The sequence below is a fragment of the Delphinapterus leucas genome, chromosome 13, assembly GCF_059928025.1.
Source record: "Delphinapterus leucas isolate spDelLeu-1000000601 "Yukka" chromosome 13, BTC_Dleu_Yukka2, whole genome shotgun sequence".
Taxonomy (NCBI): Eukaryota; Metazoa; Chordata; class Mammalia; order Artiodactyla; family Monodontidae; genus Delphinapterus; species Delphinapterus leucas.
Window position 1 is genome coordinate 32,252,313 of NC_143141.1, and position 17,323 is coordinate 32,269,635.

Here is a 17,323-nt window from a genome sequence, read left to right on the forward strand (position 1 = left end):
GCCCTGCAGCCTCATTAACTGATCTCTGCTTCAGTTAGTGACAAATCCCCCCCCAGGGTGAGCCTGTTAGGAGTAGATGACCTGCAAACAAGTGTCACGGCCCCAGTGGTTGGCCCAGTTCTGGTATTAATTAAAATGAGTCCCTACAAGCAGGCGGCGTGGATGGGGGCTGACAGGCCAAGGGCAGATCTCAGGGATTGAGGACCCGCTGGAGTAGAGGCCAGGCCCTGGGAGTCCAGCCTCCTCTCCGGACCCAGGAGAGCCCTTTCCCCTCTCAGAAGAGCCCCTGACCTTGGGCAGCAGCCCCAGGAGTCAGGGATCCCTAGTGTGCATCCCTAACTGCAGTCTCATGCTGGTGGCAGGACCACCGGCAGGGGGTTAGCAGCCTTTTGGTGAACCCTCTAAATAGATCTGGCAATGTCTGGTTTCTTGCTCGGGAATAAAAAAGAAATTTCGTCTTAAGTTATTTTTGAAATCTAGCAGTTTGCTGTCTTTTAACAAAGGAAGTTCTGTCAGCGCTTGCTGTGCTTTAGTTCGGGCTTTTGTGTTGAGCACTTCTGTGGTCAACCCCGCTGAGCCCTGACTACCAGAGGGATACCCATTCTCTCCCTTCAGGGGTGCAACTGTGCCGGGCCCTTTGCAGGTGCTGGGGGGGGGGTTGCACAGACTGGTGTGTCCTTCAAGATGCCGAGAGGGGAAGCTGAGGAAACTCTGTGGTGTCACCAGAATTATGATGAGGTGACTTGGGTGAGGGGGGACTCAGGGGAGCGCCCCCTAATTCACACAGGGCTGACTCTTAGAAGACAGACTGGAGAGAAGTGAAGGCAGGGTCCGGTGCTCCAGAAAGAGGGCACAGCACACAAAGAGGCATGCAGGAAAAGGAGAGCATTCCAGATTCCGGAAGCTGTCAGAAAGTGAGTGTGGCTGCCGTACCAGGAGTGATGGTGACCGGGTGACGCGGAAGCGGGAGGGGCCGGGGTAGTGGGGGCTGGTCATAAGTCATCACGGGTGCCTTGTCAGGAGTTAGGAGAGCCATGCCAGGAACCTCTGCCCGGGCTCAGGGACCCCGGGGTGTTGCAGGGGGTACAGGCAAAGAGGGCTGGGGGGAAAGTCGTGGGGGGGTGGCTGGCCCAGCAGATGGACCACCCTTGTGGACACGGGGTCCTGGATGAGAGTGGACTTGGGGCTGGAGAGGAAGGCTCAGGGCTAAAGTCCCACATGAACGGTCGGGAGCTGGATGGTGGAGCCAGAGTATGAGAGTCGCACCCTCAGACGCTTCACCTTCAGCCAGGTCCACGCTGGCCGAAGAGGGTACCTGGGAGGGACTTGTTTACCAGAGTGCATGGTAACAGTTCCTCCAGCCGGAAGCCGAGAACACCGCTTGGCTTTTCCCACCTTCTCACGCCCCAGGGGAGCAGGAAGAAAAATGTGTCCTTTGTCAGCAGAATAGTGTCTGATTAAGCCAGCTCTGTCACTGACTTCACCTCTGTGCCTCAGCGTCCTCACTGGTGTCCTCACCTGGTGTCTTCTGTGGTCCATGGTGTAGCTCATGGTGCCTCCGTGGTCCAGGGTGTAGCTCAGGGTGTCCTCCCTGATCCAGGGTGTAGCTCAGGCCCAGCTATTCTTCTCTGAGCCTGATGGAGGTAGGAGGTCAACAGCCTGAGAATCCAGACCAGACTGTTGTCTCACTGCTTGCACTCTGTGGGGCTTCCGGGTTGGAGGGCCCATGGTATGGACCCTGTGTCAGAATCTGAACTGTTCCAAAAGCCTGCAGATGGTGATGCTGGCAGTGGCAAGTCTGATGCAAATATCGGCTTCACATCTATTCTGGGGAGGACAAGTTGTTGTCCTTCCTAGATGGAAGGGGTCTGATGTCATTGGCTTTCTAGCAGGTAGCCAGCAGGTTCCTATGGGGAATGGTTCAGGGGTCAGGGTTGGTCACTATTGCTAGCAGAGAAGCCACACAGCTGCAGCTGGAGCTGAGTGGTGTGTGGAGCTGTGCATAACTCTGTCCTGGCTACCTTGGCCCTTTGCTCTTGAACCAGTTGCCAAGTGAGTTTGCCTGGGGTTGCAGGACGGTTGACCTCCGTAGAGGGTCAGGGTCCACTGGTTGTTACCAAGAGTTTATTCTACAACACACGCCCTCTGGTGGGCATTTTTGGTACCTCACAGATTCCTTGACCTGCCCCAGCCCTTGCTCCACCAGGGCGCACAAAAATCCCTGACCACATAGTTATATTATCCACCACCCAAGAGTAGATCCTAAATTCTGACCTCATGCCATCCCTCCTTTCAGACATGCCCCTTCCATCGTTCTCCAGGGCCCCTTGGACCCCCTTATGGCAGGTGCCAGTAGAGTCTGCAAAGCCAGCTGCAGACAACCTGGTATTTCATGCTTCTGAAGCCTGCTGAGTCCCCCTCCCTTCTTACCTGGCTGCGTCCTACTCTCCCTTAGGGCTCAGTTGGGCATCCCCTTTCTCAGAAGCCTTCACAGCCCTGGGGGCTACCCTCCTCCTGGCAGAGTGGGTAAGCCATACGCTCGGGTGACCTTAGACCTGTGCATGCAGCATCTAGCCCCAGAGAGCTGTGCTTGCTGAGGTGGACAGCAGCGGCTGCATAAGGCGTCTCCTTCATGGCTCTTCTTTTTCTGCCTCAGAAATCAATCAATCACTTGATTTATCTAGAAACATTTATTAGGCACCTACTCATTTCACCAGGCACCAGAAATTCCATGAGGAATAAGAGAGTATACACGGTCCTTGTGCCCAGCACTTAGAGCCTATTGGGAGAGATGGATATTTAGTAAAGAGTCCACAGGTAAAAATGCTTCTGTGCAATTCTGTTTCTCATAATATACATGTGTTACTTTGATTCCCAACATTTTAAGAAGTAAATGAATATACTTAGGGACTGTAATAGGTACATGGAAGGAAGAGTTCCAGGTTCTGTGAGAGGCTGCAAAAGGAGAGCCCCGAGTGAAGAGGAGGCCTCTTTGAGGGCTTGATGTTCAAGCTGAAAAGTGAGGAAGCCAAGGGACAGCAGGGCTTGAGAGAGAGGGAGGGAGGGAAGGAGAGAGGGAACTGGCTTGTTGGAGAGGCAGGGCGGCGGCAAGGTGGCTGGAGCCTTGCAAGCACGGCCTGGAGGTCATGCAGGGCCCTGCGGGTCTTAAGTGCAGTGAAGCCACTGAAAGACTAATGCACGTTGGTATCCAGTTTTGGAAGTCCACTCTGGCTGCTATGGATTATACAGGGGATTAGAGGGGTCAGGCGTGCGAGTAGGGAGCCCAGTTAGGATGTGGGTAGCTGTCCAGGGAGAAGCGATGGGTGCTTAAGCTAAGTGGTAGGAGCAGAGAGAGAGAGAAGTAGCTGCATTCAAGACACTGAGCAGATAGAACAGGGAGCTCTGCCCCGTGGGCTGGATGTGGGGTGGCAGAGACTCCTGTCCAGGTAGACTTCTAGGTTTCTGGCTTGAGGAGCTGAGCTGGGAATGGGAGAGGCAGACCGGGTGTGGTTGAGGAGGAGAAAGATAACCTTCATTTGTGGTGTGTGCAGGTGGAGTGCCTGAAGTCCATCGAGACAGAGGCATCCCGCAGGGGACCAGATATGTGGGCTGGAGTGGAGCACACAGCCTGCGTGATGCAGGCATTGCCCCAATCCCATCTGAGGTCTCCTCTCAGGCCCTGCAGAAGCTAGGCTGGTGTTGGCCTGGAAGGACCTTCATACTCAAGGAGACAGTTATCAGCCATGCAGCACATGACACTGAAGGTCTTGTGACATGGAGCTCCCACCCCACCCCAATTCTTGGTACTGGTCAGCACTTATCTCCACCAAAGCGGATGGCCAGGGAGCCAGTCCTCCCTCCTCTTCCTCTGACCTTCTCAGCTGCCCATGGCAAATTTACCCACCTGGGAGCCAGAGCTTGGAGAGAGGTAGCCAGAGAAAGTCCACTGCTTCCTCTGGCCAAATCTGATGTCCCATGGGTCCTGGGCTCTGGCTTCTCCCAGGACCCCTGTCTGCTGGCCACATGGGGAATTCTTATGAAAAATCTGCACCCCGTTTGTGTTCCTCTCCACCAAAATACAGCCCCTGTTTGGTTAATTTCTATTTTGTGGCTTATCTGGAAGCTGTTAAAACAGACCCCGGGGGACCCTCTGCAGTGATTGTTCCATATCTCATTATCTTTCCTGAACCCGATTGTTAGCTCAGATTTTTCTGATCGCTAGCTGCTGTTCGTGATGAGTTGTGTGCCATTAATGCCAGCTGGTTCCCTTAAACAGGACCCACCATGCCAGGGAAAGTGAGCTGGCATTCAGAGCCACCAGCCACTTGGCTTTTTAATTTTAATGGGCTCCACCAAATGTTCCAGGCCAAAGGGTCCCCAAGGAACCAGAACAGACAGGCTCCCAACCCAGTCAGCAGCCCACCCTGGTTCCTTCCCAGGCTGTGGCCATCCTAGCTGTTGGGACACTAAGGTCTGGATTGGGGGCCTCCCCTGTATTCATGCCTTCTTGCCACCAGGCACATCCTTGATGAGTGGACAGCGTGACCTCAATGGCTCCTAGCGAGCTTGCAGGCACACATGTGCCTGGGCCTTCTCCCTACTTTGCTGGTCCCAGCCCCTTCCCACATGCTCAGGCATGTGGGCTGCGCACTTAGAAAAGTGTGTGTGCCTCACTAAATCTCACCCGTCCATGTTGGGAAGACCCTGGTGGCTTCAGGGAAGGGGAGGTCAGAAGAGACCTGGGACCCAAGAATTGTTTTTCTCTTCTTTCCTCCTCCCTAGCCTGGGCTCCCACCTGGGGTGGGGGAGACAGGCTGGGTCATGACTCTGGGCTGTGCCAATCCTAGCTGGTGGGAAGAACAGCCAGCCAAGGAGGGGAAGGCTTGAGGGCAGTGGGCATGTCTGAGTGTTTGCTACAACCAATGATCACTATTCCTTCCTGCCCTCCCACCACCCTCCAGCCTGGCCTGCCCTCGAGAGGCTGCCAGGGAAGGGTTCCAGCTCCCTGCTGGCTTCTCAGAGGACTCCTGCTTCCCATTCCTCCAGCACTTCCTGCATCTTTCCAAACAAATGTGGAGGGTTTTGAACCCAGACCTTCTATATTCTAGCTGCCGAGGGCAGAGGTGGCTCAAGACCCCTATCTTCTCTGCCTGGAGCTGCCTTCCAGGCCTCTGGGCCCCAGCCCCAGGCTGGTCTTTTCAGGGAGGCTTTTGCTTTGCAAACAGCCAGTTTTAAATGGCTTGTAGTAATTTTAAAAAGTGGCCTGTCAGACATTCCTCATTGAGATGGAAGACAGTTGGAAAGTAAATAGCACAGTGGCTAAGAGCAAGGCTTTGGAATTAGCAGACTCCGGGTTTGAATCCTAGTTTCACCTGCCTCATAATAGTGTCTGTCCTTGGGCAAAGTTACTTAACCTATCTGAACCTGTCTGAACTTCTCTGAATCTGTTAAAAGGGGCAACACGCCCTATCTATAAGCCTGCTAGTGGGGATTTAATTAAGATGTTTCACACGGTGTGCCCAGCACTTGGCCTGGTATCTCCACATGCCCCTTTCCTTTTCCTCACGGCTAACGCCCGCCTGTGTGTCCTCTGGCCTCCCTCCACAATGGCACCTTGTAGGAACATATTCCCTGGTATTTTGGGGGGTTGGGGGAACCATTTCTGAGTCACAGAGGTAGTCACTTACTGCTGAAAGTGGGGAGACCTGGCCTTGGTGAGTTCCATCTGAGCAGCAGGGGCAGCCTGGAAGCAGGGCCACAGGGCCCAGGGTAGGCGGGCAGCACCCCCCAGCCTGCCCCCACCCCCTCCACTGAAGTGTGTCCAAGCTGCCGCACGTCTCTGTGCCTCCCTGCCTCCCCTTGAGCAGGCAGAGAGGATAAGAATTTGACTCTGACCACCAGCTTGAGGCTTCAAATGGAGGCCAGGCACCTGAGGGCCCAGGCCGGCTTTGCCTGGCAGCACTCTGGCCCTGCGGGGTCCTGGACTGCCCAGGGAATGGCGGGCTGGCACTTCTTATCTTCCCAGGCCTCACAGTTATGGCCTGGGCTGGGCCATTCGTGCCATGCCTGCCCTGATTTGACTGCTGCGGGCACCCTGCAGCCCTGGAGGCTTTCCCAAGGTTCTTCATCTTCCCCAACAACCCAGAAGGTTGAGGCCAGAGCCAGGGTGGCCTGCTGAACCACCAGGTGTGCCAGGCCGAGAGCAGGCTGTCCCCAGCCCCATCAGGTCCACAGTCCCACAGGGGAGGGCTGGCCCTGGCCTCAGTTTGGGGGAGCAAAGGCCTCTATACACCCATCTTCTGGTCTGGCCACAGACATCCTCTTTTGTCTCCCCGTGCCTGTGCGCATGCGGTTTCCCCACCGAAACGTCCTTCACCCCAGCCGAACTCCACCTTCCTCTCCTCCAAGAAGCCCCTCTTCCAGACTTTGCTGATCTCTCCATCCATTCACTTCTTTGTTGTTTGTTGCATTTATTCCTCAGCCACTGCTTTACTGAGCATGTACTCTGTGCCATCCCCTGCCCTAACGGCCAGGCATACAAAGATGAAGAAGGCCCAATCCCTCCCTCTCAGTCCAGCGGGGGCATTAGACCCACAAACAGGCTACTGAGTGCTGGGAAGGAGGGGCTGGTGATGTGCAAGGGAGGGACTTTCTGCCTGGGAGAGGTGACGTCATTCTTACATAGATTCATTAATTGAGGCCTCTTACATGCCAGGCTCATGCTAAGCACTGTACATACATTCTTATAACAGCCCTGGGGTGCTGTAGACGTTACTGTCCCTTTTACAGATAAGGAAACTGAGGCAGAGAAAGGTTAAGTGACTCCCAGTGTTAAAGGCACTGGGAGGTGGCGCTCAGAGCTGGGCCTTAAAGAAAAGGTGTAGACTGAGCAGGGGAAGGAAGGGGTTTGGGGCATAGAGACCGGCAAGGGCAAAGGCCCTGAGGTGGGAAATGCACATAACGTTTCAGTTGACTGAACTCACGGAGAGAGAACGTGGGTGTTGGGGGAGTGGGGAAGGGAGGTTATGGAGGCCACAACTGCTGCATGGAGGAGACTCACCTACTTGCACAGGCCATGGGGAGGAGCTGTCATGGCGGACAGGATTGGATCTGTGTTCTAGGAAGATGAGGGTCGGCATGGGGGATGGACTGGAGTGGGAGTGCCCAAGGCAAAGGCAAGGGGGCCCAGGTGTCCTGCGCTGGGTGAGGGGAGCTGGAGTCTGAGTGGAGATGGACAGAGAGCCCAGGATGTCCGATGCACTCCCGTCCTGCTCTGGGCGGCTCTGCTTACCTCTCCAGTCACCTGTGAGTCCCCCTGTGCTGAGTCCTCCCTGTCTGGCCAGGCCCATGCCTGGGACACCAGGAATGTGGTACTTAAGAAGCTGGGTGGGAATGAGGGGCATTCTATACTTCACTTATTTGCAGATTATAGATTCTTCTAACAGCAACCTCCACACCATCCCTTTTCCTCTCCCCAGAGAGGCAATAGGTGTGCACGTGTGTGCGTGTGCGTGTGCGTGTGTGTGTGTGTGTGTGTGTGTGTGTGTGTAGCTGATGCTTTTCCTCTCCCTCTTTCTCATGGGCCGGTTAACTGGGATGACTGGGCAGTGATGCTTTAAGGAGCCACACTGGGGCTCGGCAGCATGGTCAGGCTGAGGATGTAGGGTCTGGAGCGCAGTTCCAAGGCAAGATGGTGCCCCTCGCTCTCTGCTCTTCCCCCAGCCTGCCCCTTCCTCCCATGGGCCGCTGCAGCACCACACACTCTTTCTGTTTTCTCTTTCTAAGGTGGGCCTTAATGTCCTGGTTCAGAAAGCCAACAAGTTCACCCCGGCCACCCGCCTCCTCGTCCAGAGATTTGTGCCGTTCCCCGCCGTAGGTAAGCCTTGCACAGTGAGGAGTGTCTGTGCATGTGTGCACAGGCATGCATGTATCACCTGTGGGCGTGTGGGGCGGCCGGGCTCTGGAGGAGCTGGACGGCCCCTCCACACCTCTCCTGACGCTGGGTGGGGGGTGTCTCCTGGCTGGGGCGACTGGAACAAAATGTGTGTAGGTAGAATAAAGGGTGACTGGGGTACCACGGACCAACCCTGTGCCTGAGATTCTGTTTTTAGCACAGAGATTCTTAACCGGGGATCCCTAGACCCCCAAGGGGTCAGTAGATAGAATGCAGTAGATCTCGTGGACTTGGTTGGGGAAAATATTTATACTAACCTCTAACTGAAATTTAACATTTCCTTCCATCATGAATGTAGGCAGCAAATCACAGTAATGAGCAGGACTTGTGTCTGTCGCCAGTAGGAATCACAGGTATCTTCATGCCACACTACAGTTGTTACGAAGATCTTAAAATATCATTTATGCGCAACACTAATTCAAAATTATATTTCATAGATCCACCAGTAGATCTTGGCTTTTAATTAGTTTAAAATCACATCTATTACTGTATCACAATTGAAAACATATTTTGATAACTTATTTCAATATAATCCCTTTGTAATCCTACATATTTTGTTTTATGCACTTAGAGACATTATTTGGGGAGGGGTGCATAAGGCCTCACCAGCCTGTCACAGGGGTTCCTGACACAGAGGAAGGTTTAAGCCTCCCGCTAGTCTGGTGCTCCAAGCCCTTGTGTGGTGGGCCCTTTACGTTTCAGGGGCCTCCAATCATATTCAGGTAACTGGGCGTGCACGTGTGTGTGTGTGTGTGCATGTGTGTTTGTGTGTGTGTTTGTAGGGGCTTTCGCCTGCTTTCAGCAGAGTCTTTGCTGGTCTTGGAGCCCTGAGCTTATAACAGGTGCCCCAGGCCTGGGCCCTGAGATCCCACAAAGCCCAGCCTGGCTCTTAAGAAGCCTACACCTTATTTGGAGAAAGGGCACAACAGTGAAAAATTTTTTTTTTTTTTGTGGTACGCGGGCCTCTCACTGTTGTGGCCTCTCCCGTTGCGGAGTACAGGCTCCGGACGCACAGGCTCAGTGGCCATGGTTCACGGGCCCAGCCGCTCTGCGGCATGTGGGATCTTCCCAGACCGGGGCATGAACCCATGTCCCCTGCATCGGCAGGTGGACTCTCGACCACTGCGCCACCAGGGAAGCCCTGAAAAATTTTTTAAAAACTAAAAAGAAATACACAACACTAACACTGAAAGAAACACAAGGCTGAGCACCATTAGTCATCAAAAGAGAAGGAGAAGCAAGTGCTTGAACCATGACACTGAGTTCCCCATCTCATGCCAGAAGACAAAGCTGGAGCAGGCCCAGGAGAGGCATGAGGTCCCATTACCTCCCTGGTACCCAGGCTCAGCCTGAAGAGCCAGGCATGAGACCCAAGCTCATGGTCCCAACCCTGTTCTTCATCTCCAGGGCTCAGCTTCCCCATCTGTAAAATGGGGGCACCAGTACCTGCCTTCCTACAGCCTTGAGCTGAGGATCAAATGAGACCACAGACCAGTTCCATTCATAGGAAAGTGCTTTGAAGCACCTGAAAAGCCCCTGTGAGTAGGTGGGAGATCATTATTGAGCAGCCCCACCTCCTTGTGGGCCCAGAGGCTAATGAACTCCCAGGACCAACCACCTGGCCGATCCTCAGCCGACCCAGATAATTGCTATAGCAACTCCACACTTCTAATGAACTCTCAGCTATTTCTGGTGTGGGCCATTAATGGAATAACTCTTTAGATCTGACTTTGTTAAGGGGCCTAATTGAGTGAACACAGCTGCCGATCTTGCGTTCCTAGCCATCCTGAGCTGGAGGGTCAGATGCAGCCTGAGGAGGGGGCAGCTCTCAGCTGCACTGGACTGGATTTTGGTCTCAGCTGAGATGTAATCTGTCCTTGAACCAAATTCAGATAAGGACTCCACCAGGGTACCATTCCAGCCTTGCTTGGCCAGACGTCTTGCTGTGTGACCTTGAAAGTGGTCTTAACCTCTCTGGGGGCTCTCAGGAGGAGGGCCCCTGCTTTCAGGTTTGACCCATTCTGCCCCCCCCCCCCCCCCCGCCACCTGAGACTTTCTGACCTGTCCCTCTTTGGGCTCCAGTCGATTCCTCTCCTGTTTTCTTGTCAGGGAGGAGCTGCAGCCCCTCACGCTGGTCCAGCCATTATGGAGGGTCTTGCAATCCTGCATATCCCTAGCCAGTTGCTCAGGGTATACATGGTGTGGTTTGCAGCCCTGATAGTCCTTGCTCGCCAGGATCCTGAGAGCAGTAGGCCCTTTCTGGCTGCTTCCTCAGGCCCACTGCCCAAGTCCTGGCTGTGTGCCTGCCTGCCTTCCACCCACTGCCCCTGTCTCTCCTCCTCCACATGCGGGCTTCCATCTCTCTGGCCCCCAGTGTCCATCCCAGGCCCACCTGCAAATGGGTACTTGCCAACCCCCTGGCTGGACACTGACACAGTGGTGTACAGGGGAAACAGGTATGCATCTCACCCCCCAGGGGCTTAAAAGCCCCCTGGTCCTCTCAGGCCACTGACTAGTCCCTGCACTTGGCCTCTCTGCACCTTATCCCCCAGGGCCTCCAGCCGGACAGAGCATCTGTTGGCCCAACAGCACACTGGCAGGGCCTAGGTCCCTCCAGGTGTCCACCTCTGCTTCCCATGGCAGGCGAGACCAGACTGCACCAGGCCACCATTAAGGCCACTGAGAAGCCTGCTTAGGACTTGCCTTACCTTGTAGAGGGTCCTTTGGCCCTCTGGCCCCCTGGCCTGATGGAGAGACAGGACTCACGGAGCCCTGAGTGCACACGGGGAGCAGGTTGATGCAAGTGGAAGTGATCAGACGAAGCCCTGGTAGTTGGGGGTGGGGGCGGGGGTGGGTGGAGCAGAAGGGGGTCTTCAGTTCAGGGGAGAGCAGGTCCTGGAAGGGCCCGTGTGCCCTGTGCTCAGCGGCCACACCCCTCCGCCCTCTCCCCTTGGCGGGCTGGCGCTCAGGATCTGGGGAACAAGGAGGCTCCTGGGGTCAGCTACTTCTTCCCGCTGCTCTGTCCTGTCCTGCTCTAGCTTGAAGTCCGGGAGGTGCCCCAAGAGAGAGGCTCGAGACTTCCGGGCACAGGATGCCTGATTCCTGCACCTGATTCGGCCAGTCCGACCGCTCTCTGGCCTCAGACCAGACCCTGTTTCAGCCCTTTCCAACGGGGGCCTCTGTGAGAGTGGCTGCGGGCCTCCCGCGGGCTTGCAGAGCCCGGTGCATCAGCGGCCCACGGCTCTCCATGTCTCCCCCGGCAGGCCTCTCTTCCCCCTCAGTTCTCCTCATTCTCTCTCTGGGAGGACCCTCTGGCAGAGTGAGCCATCCCCGTTTTACAGAAGAACAGACAAATTCAGGCTTGCTGAAAGTTATCCTTAGCTGGCCAAAGCCCAGGCCTCCCAGGCTCAGGCCAGGGCTGCTTCAAGTTCACCTGGATACCTCCTTCACCCCTGCAGCGAGAAACTAGCTGAGGGATGTGGTCCAGGGGCAGCTGGGGCTCAGCACCCACCAGGAGCACTCCACCAGTCGGCCCCTGGCTTTTCAGCTGGGGTTGTGTGCACGTGTGTGCGACTGATATGTGTGCATGCGTGTGTGCTGAGTACCTGGGAAGCCCCGAGGATGCTCACTGCAGCCAATTCTCTCCCTCAAGGTGGTTTCAGAGCCTTGCTGTGCCCTGGTCTAGAACAGCAATCATGTGGGAAATCTCAGTTTCTATTTATACATGGAGATGTTAGGAAAGACGGTAAGCCCAGGAGCATGTGTGCTGGCATTGGAATTGATTGGGGACTGGTAATTAATCTGTTTAGACCTTAATTAATTCTTCAGTTCTTTCTTATTTGTGGACTGTCACGCTTAATTGTGTTCAGGAGTTCGAGCTCCGAGCAGGCCCTCCATTAATTGATGTGTGGTTGCTGTGAGGTGGAAGTTAATGGTTTGGGGAGCTGGGCAAACAGTGTAATTAAAGGTCAATCGAGGAGGCATCGGAAAAATACCCCTGCCCCCAGGTCCAGCCACCAGTCTCCATGAGCGGAGTCCATTCCAGGGGAGGCAAGCTCCACAAACAGCCTTCTCGTGAGGCCTTGAGGTGGGAGCTGGAGGAGTGGCAGGCAGGATGGAGTGGCAGGTCCCAGGTGCCATGATGGGGCACCAGGGAGAGGCACAGACTTATCTTGTGAGGCATGGGCAGGGCGGGGGCTATGAGCTGGAGCTGAGGGCACCGCTGGGTACCCAGGCCTGTCTGTGCATGTGGCGGTGAGGGCCGGACAGGAAGCTCTGAAGGTTGCCCCCAGGCTGCCTGGCTGGATCCACGTGCAGCAGAGGGCAAGCCATGTGTGTGCTAATAAAGAGCCCCATCTGGGCCTGAGCTCCCGGCAGGGGAGGCCTGAGCTTCAGCACCGCTGGCCAACTCCTTGCACAGGGAATAACCTTCCTTCATGGACCGGAAATGGCAGCCTCATCATCCCTTTGTGGGAAGTGACTTCACCCTGCGCTGTTGGCAGCAGTCCCTTACATTAAATGTCACAGCTCACTTCATCGCCATGAAGGAGTCTCTGTGTCCAGAAGTGAGTCTGCTCCTCGGGGTGTCTGGGCAGTCTTTGGGAGAGGTCTTCTGCTCGTTCACACCAGTGTGCCCCACCTCTGCCCCCATCTCCACGCTTCCCTTCACGCCCAGGCCATGGGTCTTCCTGGCATTGATTCCCCCTTCACTTTACCACTCTTCCCCTGGTGCTCAATCCACCCTGCTTTCTTCACCCGGGAGGTGGCCCCGGCAGTGTGCCTGAGCCTCAAGGGTCAGTCCCCGGGCCTCGCCTCCTCCACCCTTCATCCCTGTGCACCTGTGAGAGCAGAGTGCACCTGTGTCCGCTGTGTCCTGGGCCTCGTGATTTATGCTCCTTCTGACCAGGTCAGTGGTACTTAATGTGGCGTCCACAGCGCTTAGGCCATCCTGGAGGCCCTCAAGCCGCTTCCTGGACCTGGCCTGGCTCTTGCTCATAGCCCATCACACTATGGTCGTATGGTCAACGTTGTGACCTCCCTCCTGCCCTCTCGCTGGGCCCCAGGCCTTTGCACAAGGCCCTGCTTGATTGGAGTGCCCGCTCTTCCCCACTACCTCAGTTCCACACTCTGCCTCCTCTTGGCTGCCAGGCCTTCGTTTCTCACTTCAGACATCACCTCCTCCAGGAAGCCCTCCCTGGTAGCCCCAATCAGGGTTAGACCACAGCACGCTGTGTGCCTATGTCTATCCTGGAACTACCCATTTTGTCTCCAAGTCTCCCTCCCTCATCAGATTCTGAACTCCTCAAGACAGGGACTAGACCTCATTCATCACCAACCCCCAACCCCCCTCTGTGCTTGCCACCCAATGTTCAGTGTGGGTTTGTTCAGTGAACAAATGAATGCTTTAGTAGAAATGGTTTGAAATTGGGCGTCCCGTAGTAAAACCCTACCCTGATGGCACTGGTGACCACATTCTGTGGCTGCTTGGACATTTATTCTGGTATTTTTTTTAATTGTTCTTTGAATGTTCTGTTTTCTTATACAAGTTTTCACTATCACTGTCATTCACTCAGTCAGCAGGCCTAGGGTGGATGACCAGGTCATCCTGGGCACATTCTTCAGCCTTTCTGGGTTGGATCTGGAAGGGTAGGCTGGACTGGGTGCCAGAATCAGGGGCAGCCCGAGAACTGGCCTGGGGCCCCGGTGTGTGTCAGGCTCCAGGTGGACAGGGCCAGTGGGACCAAGTCAACCAGAGGGAAGTCTTCAGGGGTGTGTCGTAGGGCTCTGCCTTCAGTCTCGTCCCCTTCAGTTATTTTACAACTGCCTTGGTCAGAGGAGGCCTACGGGTCAGACTCAAGGAACAGGGGTAGCAACCCGGTAGTGATTATGAATTCACAGGCAAGAGTACCAGGATCCGAAAAGATCTCACAAGGTTTGATGTAAGGCTTGCTGTTCAAAAAATGCGGCTGCAAAAGTATAGAGGTGCTGAGACCTGATTTGACCAGAGTACTTAGGATAACGATCCAGAGATTGTGTGGGCTGTATGCTCGGAATAGGTCTGCCGTGTGGTGTGTGGCTCTGAGGCTCCCTCTGACCCTCAGCTGCATTATTAAAGATAGAGTGGCCAGAACAAAGGAGTCTGTTTAGTTCTGGATCCCACACATCCAGACTAGCACTGATAAGTGGAGCCAAACAAGAGTAGCAAGATCTTCTGAAAAACTGACCGTCCGTGAATGGAATGAGCTGCCTGACCCCTGGGTTAGGGAAGTGTCTGAGTAGTAGCCTGGTCCAAAAATCTGAGAGGGGCACTTATGTGTGAGCAACTCACCTGTTCTGGGCAGCTTGCCCAGGACCTGGCATATACATGGTAGGTGCTCAGAGAATGCTTACTGAATGAATGGCCTTCCAATTCAGATATCTTATAATTCCTGAAATACAGAAGGCAGAGAAGTCCAGAGTCAGAGGAGGTGGAGAAGCACGAGGCAGGGGAGGAGGGGTTATAAATGTGGAAGGAGCAGGCCTGGTTGGGGTGGGCCAGGCCTGCTGGGGAAGGGGGGTGGGAAAGGGCGTGTTGGGGCCTTGAATACCAGCTGGGAGTTGGAGCTTTAGCTTACGATTAATGGGGGACCATTGAAGAATCTCCAGCTAGGGAGTAGCTGTGATAGAAGGGTGCTTTTCAGAAGATGAATGTGTTAGCAGGAATCTTTTATTCGGAGATCCCTAACTTCAGAGTCAGCCTATACCTAAATCTACAGGCTGATTTTTCAATCCAGAAATTCCCAGTCCTGAGTTTGTGACACTTCAGTATAGGTTGTGAAACTCCCCCCAAATTCTCAAGCTATTTGAAAGAAAATCTGTGCCATATAGCACTGCCTCTCAGGCAGAATGGTGGAGAACATCATGAAATCAAGGAAATATTAAGGTGTACATCCCCATCTGATAACCGTCACGTCCCTAAAGACAGAGGGGCTATATAGTCTGGTGCGATTCGAGTGTGTGTGTGTTTGTGTGTGTGTGTGTGTCTGTAAGGTGATGATGTACATACATGTCAGCTTGTAAATACATAGACTGTGTCTGGCAGGGACATGAGAATCTGGCTAGAGTGGTTGCCTCAGGGAAGGGGAGTGAAACTAAATTGGAAGGAGACTTTTTTTTAAAATAAATTTATTTATTTTATTTATTTATTTTTGGCTGCATTGGGTCTTCGTTGCTGCGCGTGGGCTTTCTCTAGTTGCAGTGAGCGGGGCTACTCTTTGTTGCAGTGCGTGGACTTCTCATTGCTGTGGCTTCTTTTGTTGCAAAGCACGGGCTCCAGGCGCGCGGGCTTCAATAGTTGTGGCTCGCGGGCTCTAGAGCGCAGGCTCAGTAGTTGTGGTGCATGGGCTTAGTTGCTCAGAGGCATGTGGGATCTTCCTGTGGACCAGGGCTTGAACCCGTTTCCCCTGCATTGGCAGGCGGATTCTTAACCCCTGCGCCACCAGGGAAGCCCAATCCTAACCTTACTTTTTATTATTTACCCTTTTATGTGATTTGGATTGTTTATCGATGTACTTGTTACCTACAAAATAAAAGAGAGGGAGGAAGTGGAGTCTGGAGAACTTTGTTCAAAGTCAACCTGGAGGCAAGGTGGGAGCTCAGGTCTCCTGGGGTCCACTAGAGTGTTTTTGTTTTTGTTTTAATAAAAATCATTCTATTTTTTTTCTGATAATACATGATTGTGATATAAGTTAAACAATCGCCCTCCTCTCCCCAGAGATTAGTTTGGTATATAACCCTCCAAATTCAAATAAACATCTAAAAGTGTAGAAATCTCTGCCTAGTTATTGTATCTATCTATAATATAAATATGCCTATATAAATATATATCTAATACAAATGAGATCATACTGTGTATACTGTTTGTAAATCACTTTTTAAACTCACAGTAAATTTTGGATGTCTTTCCATGACAGTCATAAAATCCCAACTTACCCTTTTAACAGCCACAGTAACTCATTCTGTGGCTGTTTTCTAAAGATTATGAAATATTATTTCAAACACATGGAATATTAGAGAAAATAGAGAATAAATTATTAGATGTACCCAAAGCCTTCTTTGCCCTCTGCCTTTTTGATTCTGGTTTCCTCCTTCTCTCTTGAGGAAGGCTGTTGACTTGCATCTTCCCCATTTGTGTTTTTATATCGTATACTATGTGTATATACCACAAACCAGAAATCGTACTGTTTGTGTGTTAAGTTTACATTAACTGTGTTGCGTTGTACATATCCTTTTAAAACTTGTTCGTCATTGTAGTTTTGAGATTTATGTGTGTTAATACATATGCATTCATCTCAGCTGCTGTAGGCTGCGTGAGTCTTCCACAGACTAACCGGGGACATCTAGGTTGTTTCCAGTTTCTCACTATTATACGTAGTACTGCACCAGACAGCCTTATACACATGTCCATGTGCACATGAGTAGGAGCTTCTCCAGGCCAGAGGTTTTCAAACAACCACCTGGGGAGCTTTAAAAAGAAATGCAGACATCTGGGTCCTACCTCAGATTTGGTTCCAGTTGTGCAGCCAGTGTTGAGAATCAACAGTCTAGGGTCTGTACCTAGAAGTGGAATGACCATGTCAATTGGAATGCCCATCTCTACCTTTACCAAATGAGGATACTGGCTTTTACTCTGCCTGCAAGGTTTGGATTTTTGTTTCCCTACATCCTCTTCAACATTTGGTATTATCAATCTTTAAAAAATTTTTGTCTATCTGAAATGGTTCTTTTCTCCTTTTAATTGGCATTTTCCAATTCCCAGTATGGTTGAGAATCTTTTCTTAACTTTGTTGGGCATTTGGGTTTCCAGATAGAAGAGAGAGAGAGAGAATAGATTCCTTTTCATACCATCCACAAAAACAAATTCCAGATAGATTGAAGACCTAAATGTGTAAAGTAAAATGTCAAAGCTTCTAGAAGGAAATATAGATGAACACTGGAGTAGAAACATAGAGTTTCTTTTTTTTTAATTATTTATTTATTTATTTTGGCTGCGCCGGGTCTTAACTGTGGCATGTGGAATCTTCATTGCGGCAGGCAGGATCTTTAGTTGCAGCATGTGGACTTCTTAGTGCGGCATGTGGACTCTTACTTGTGGCATGCATTCGGGATCTAGTTCCCCAGCCAGGGATCGAATCCAGGCCTCCTGCACTGGCAGTACAGAGTCTTACCCACTGGACCACCAGGGAAGTCCCGGGATAGATGACAAAAAAAGTATATACCAGAGAGGAAAGGATTGCTTACTTGATAATATATGTATATTAAACTGTATGACAGAAGACATCACCAACAGTGAGAAAACAAGCCACACGCTATTTGTAAACCATTAAACCA

The 17,323-nt window shown here is 52.6% G+C and overlaps 1 protein-coding gene across 6 annotated transcripts in view; it reads left to right on the plus strand.

Annotated features, from left to right (window-relative positions):
- SFXN5 (sideroflexin 5) overlaps positions 1 to 17,323 on the plus strand; it is a 117,269-nt gene that overhangs the window by 66,446 nt on the left and 33,500 nt on the right. For all 6 annotated transcript variants that reach the window (XM_022561249.2, XM_022561251.2, XM_030763205.2 and 3 more), the window contains one exon: positions 7,786 to 7,876. In XM_022561249.2, the coding sequence (XP_022416957.1) occupies positions 7,786 to 7,876 (91 nt within the window). The remainder of the gene's footprint in view (positions 1 to 7,785; positions 7,877 to 17,323) is intronic.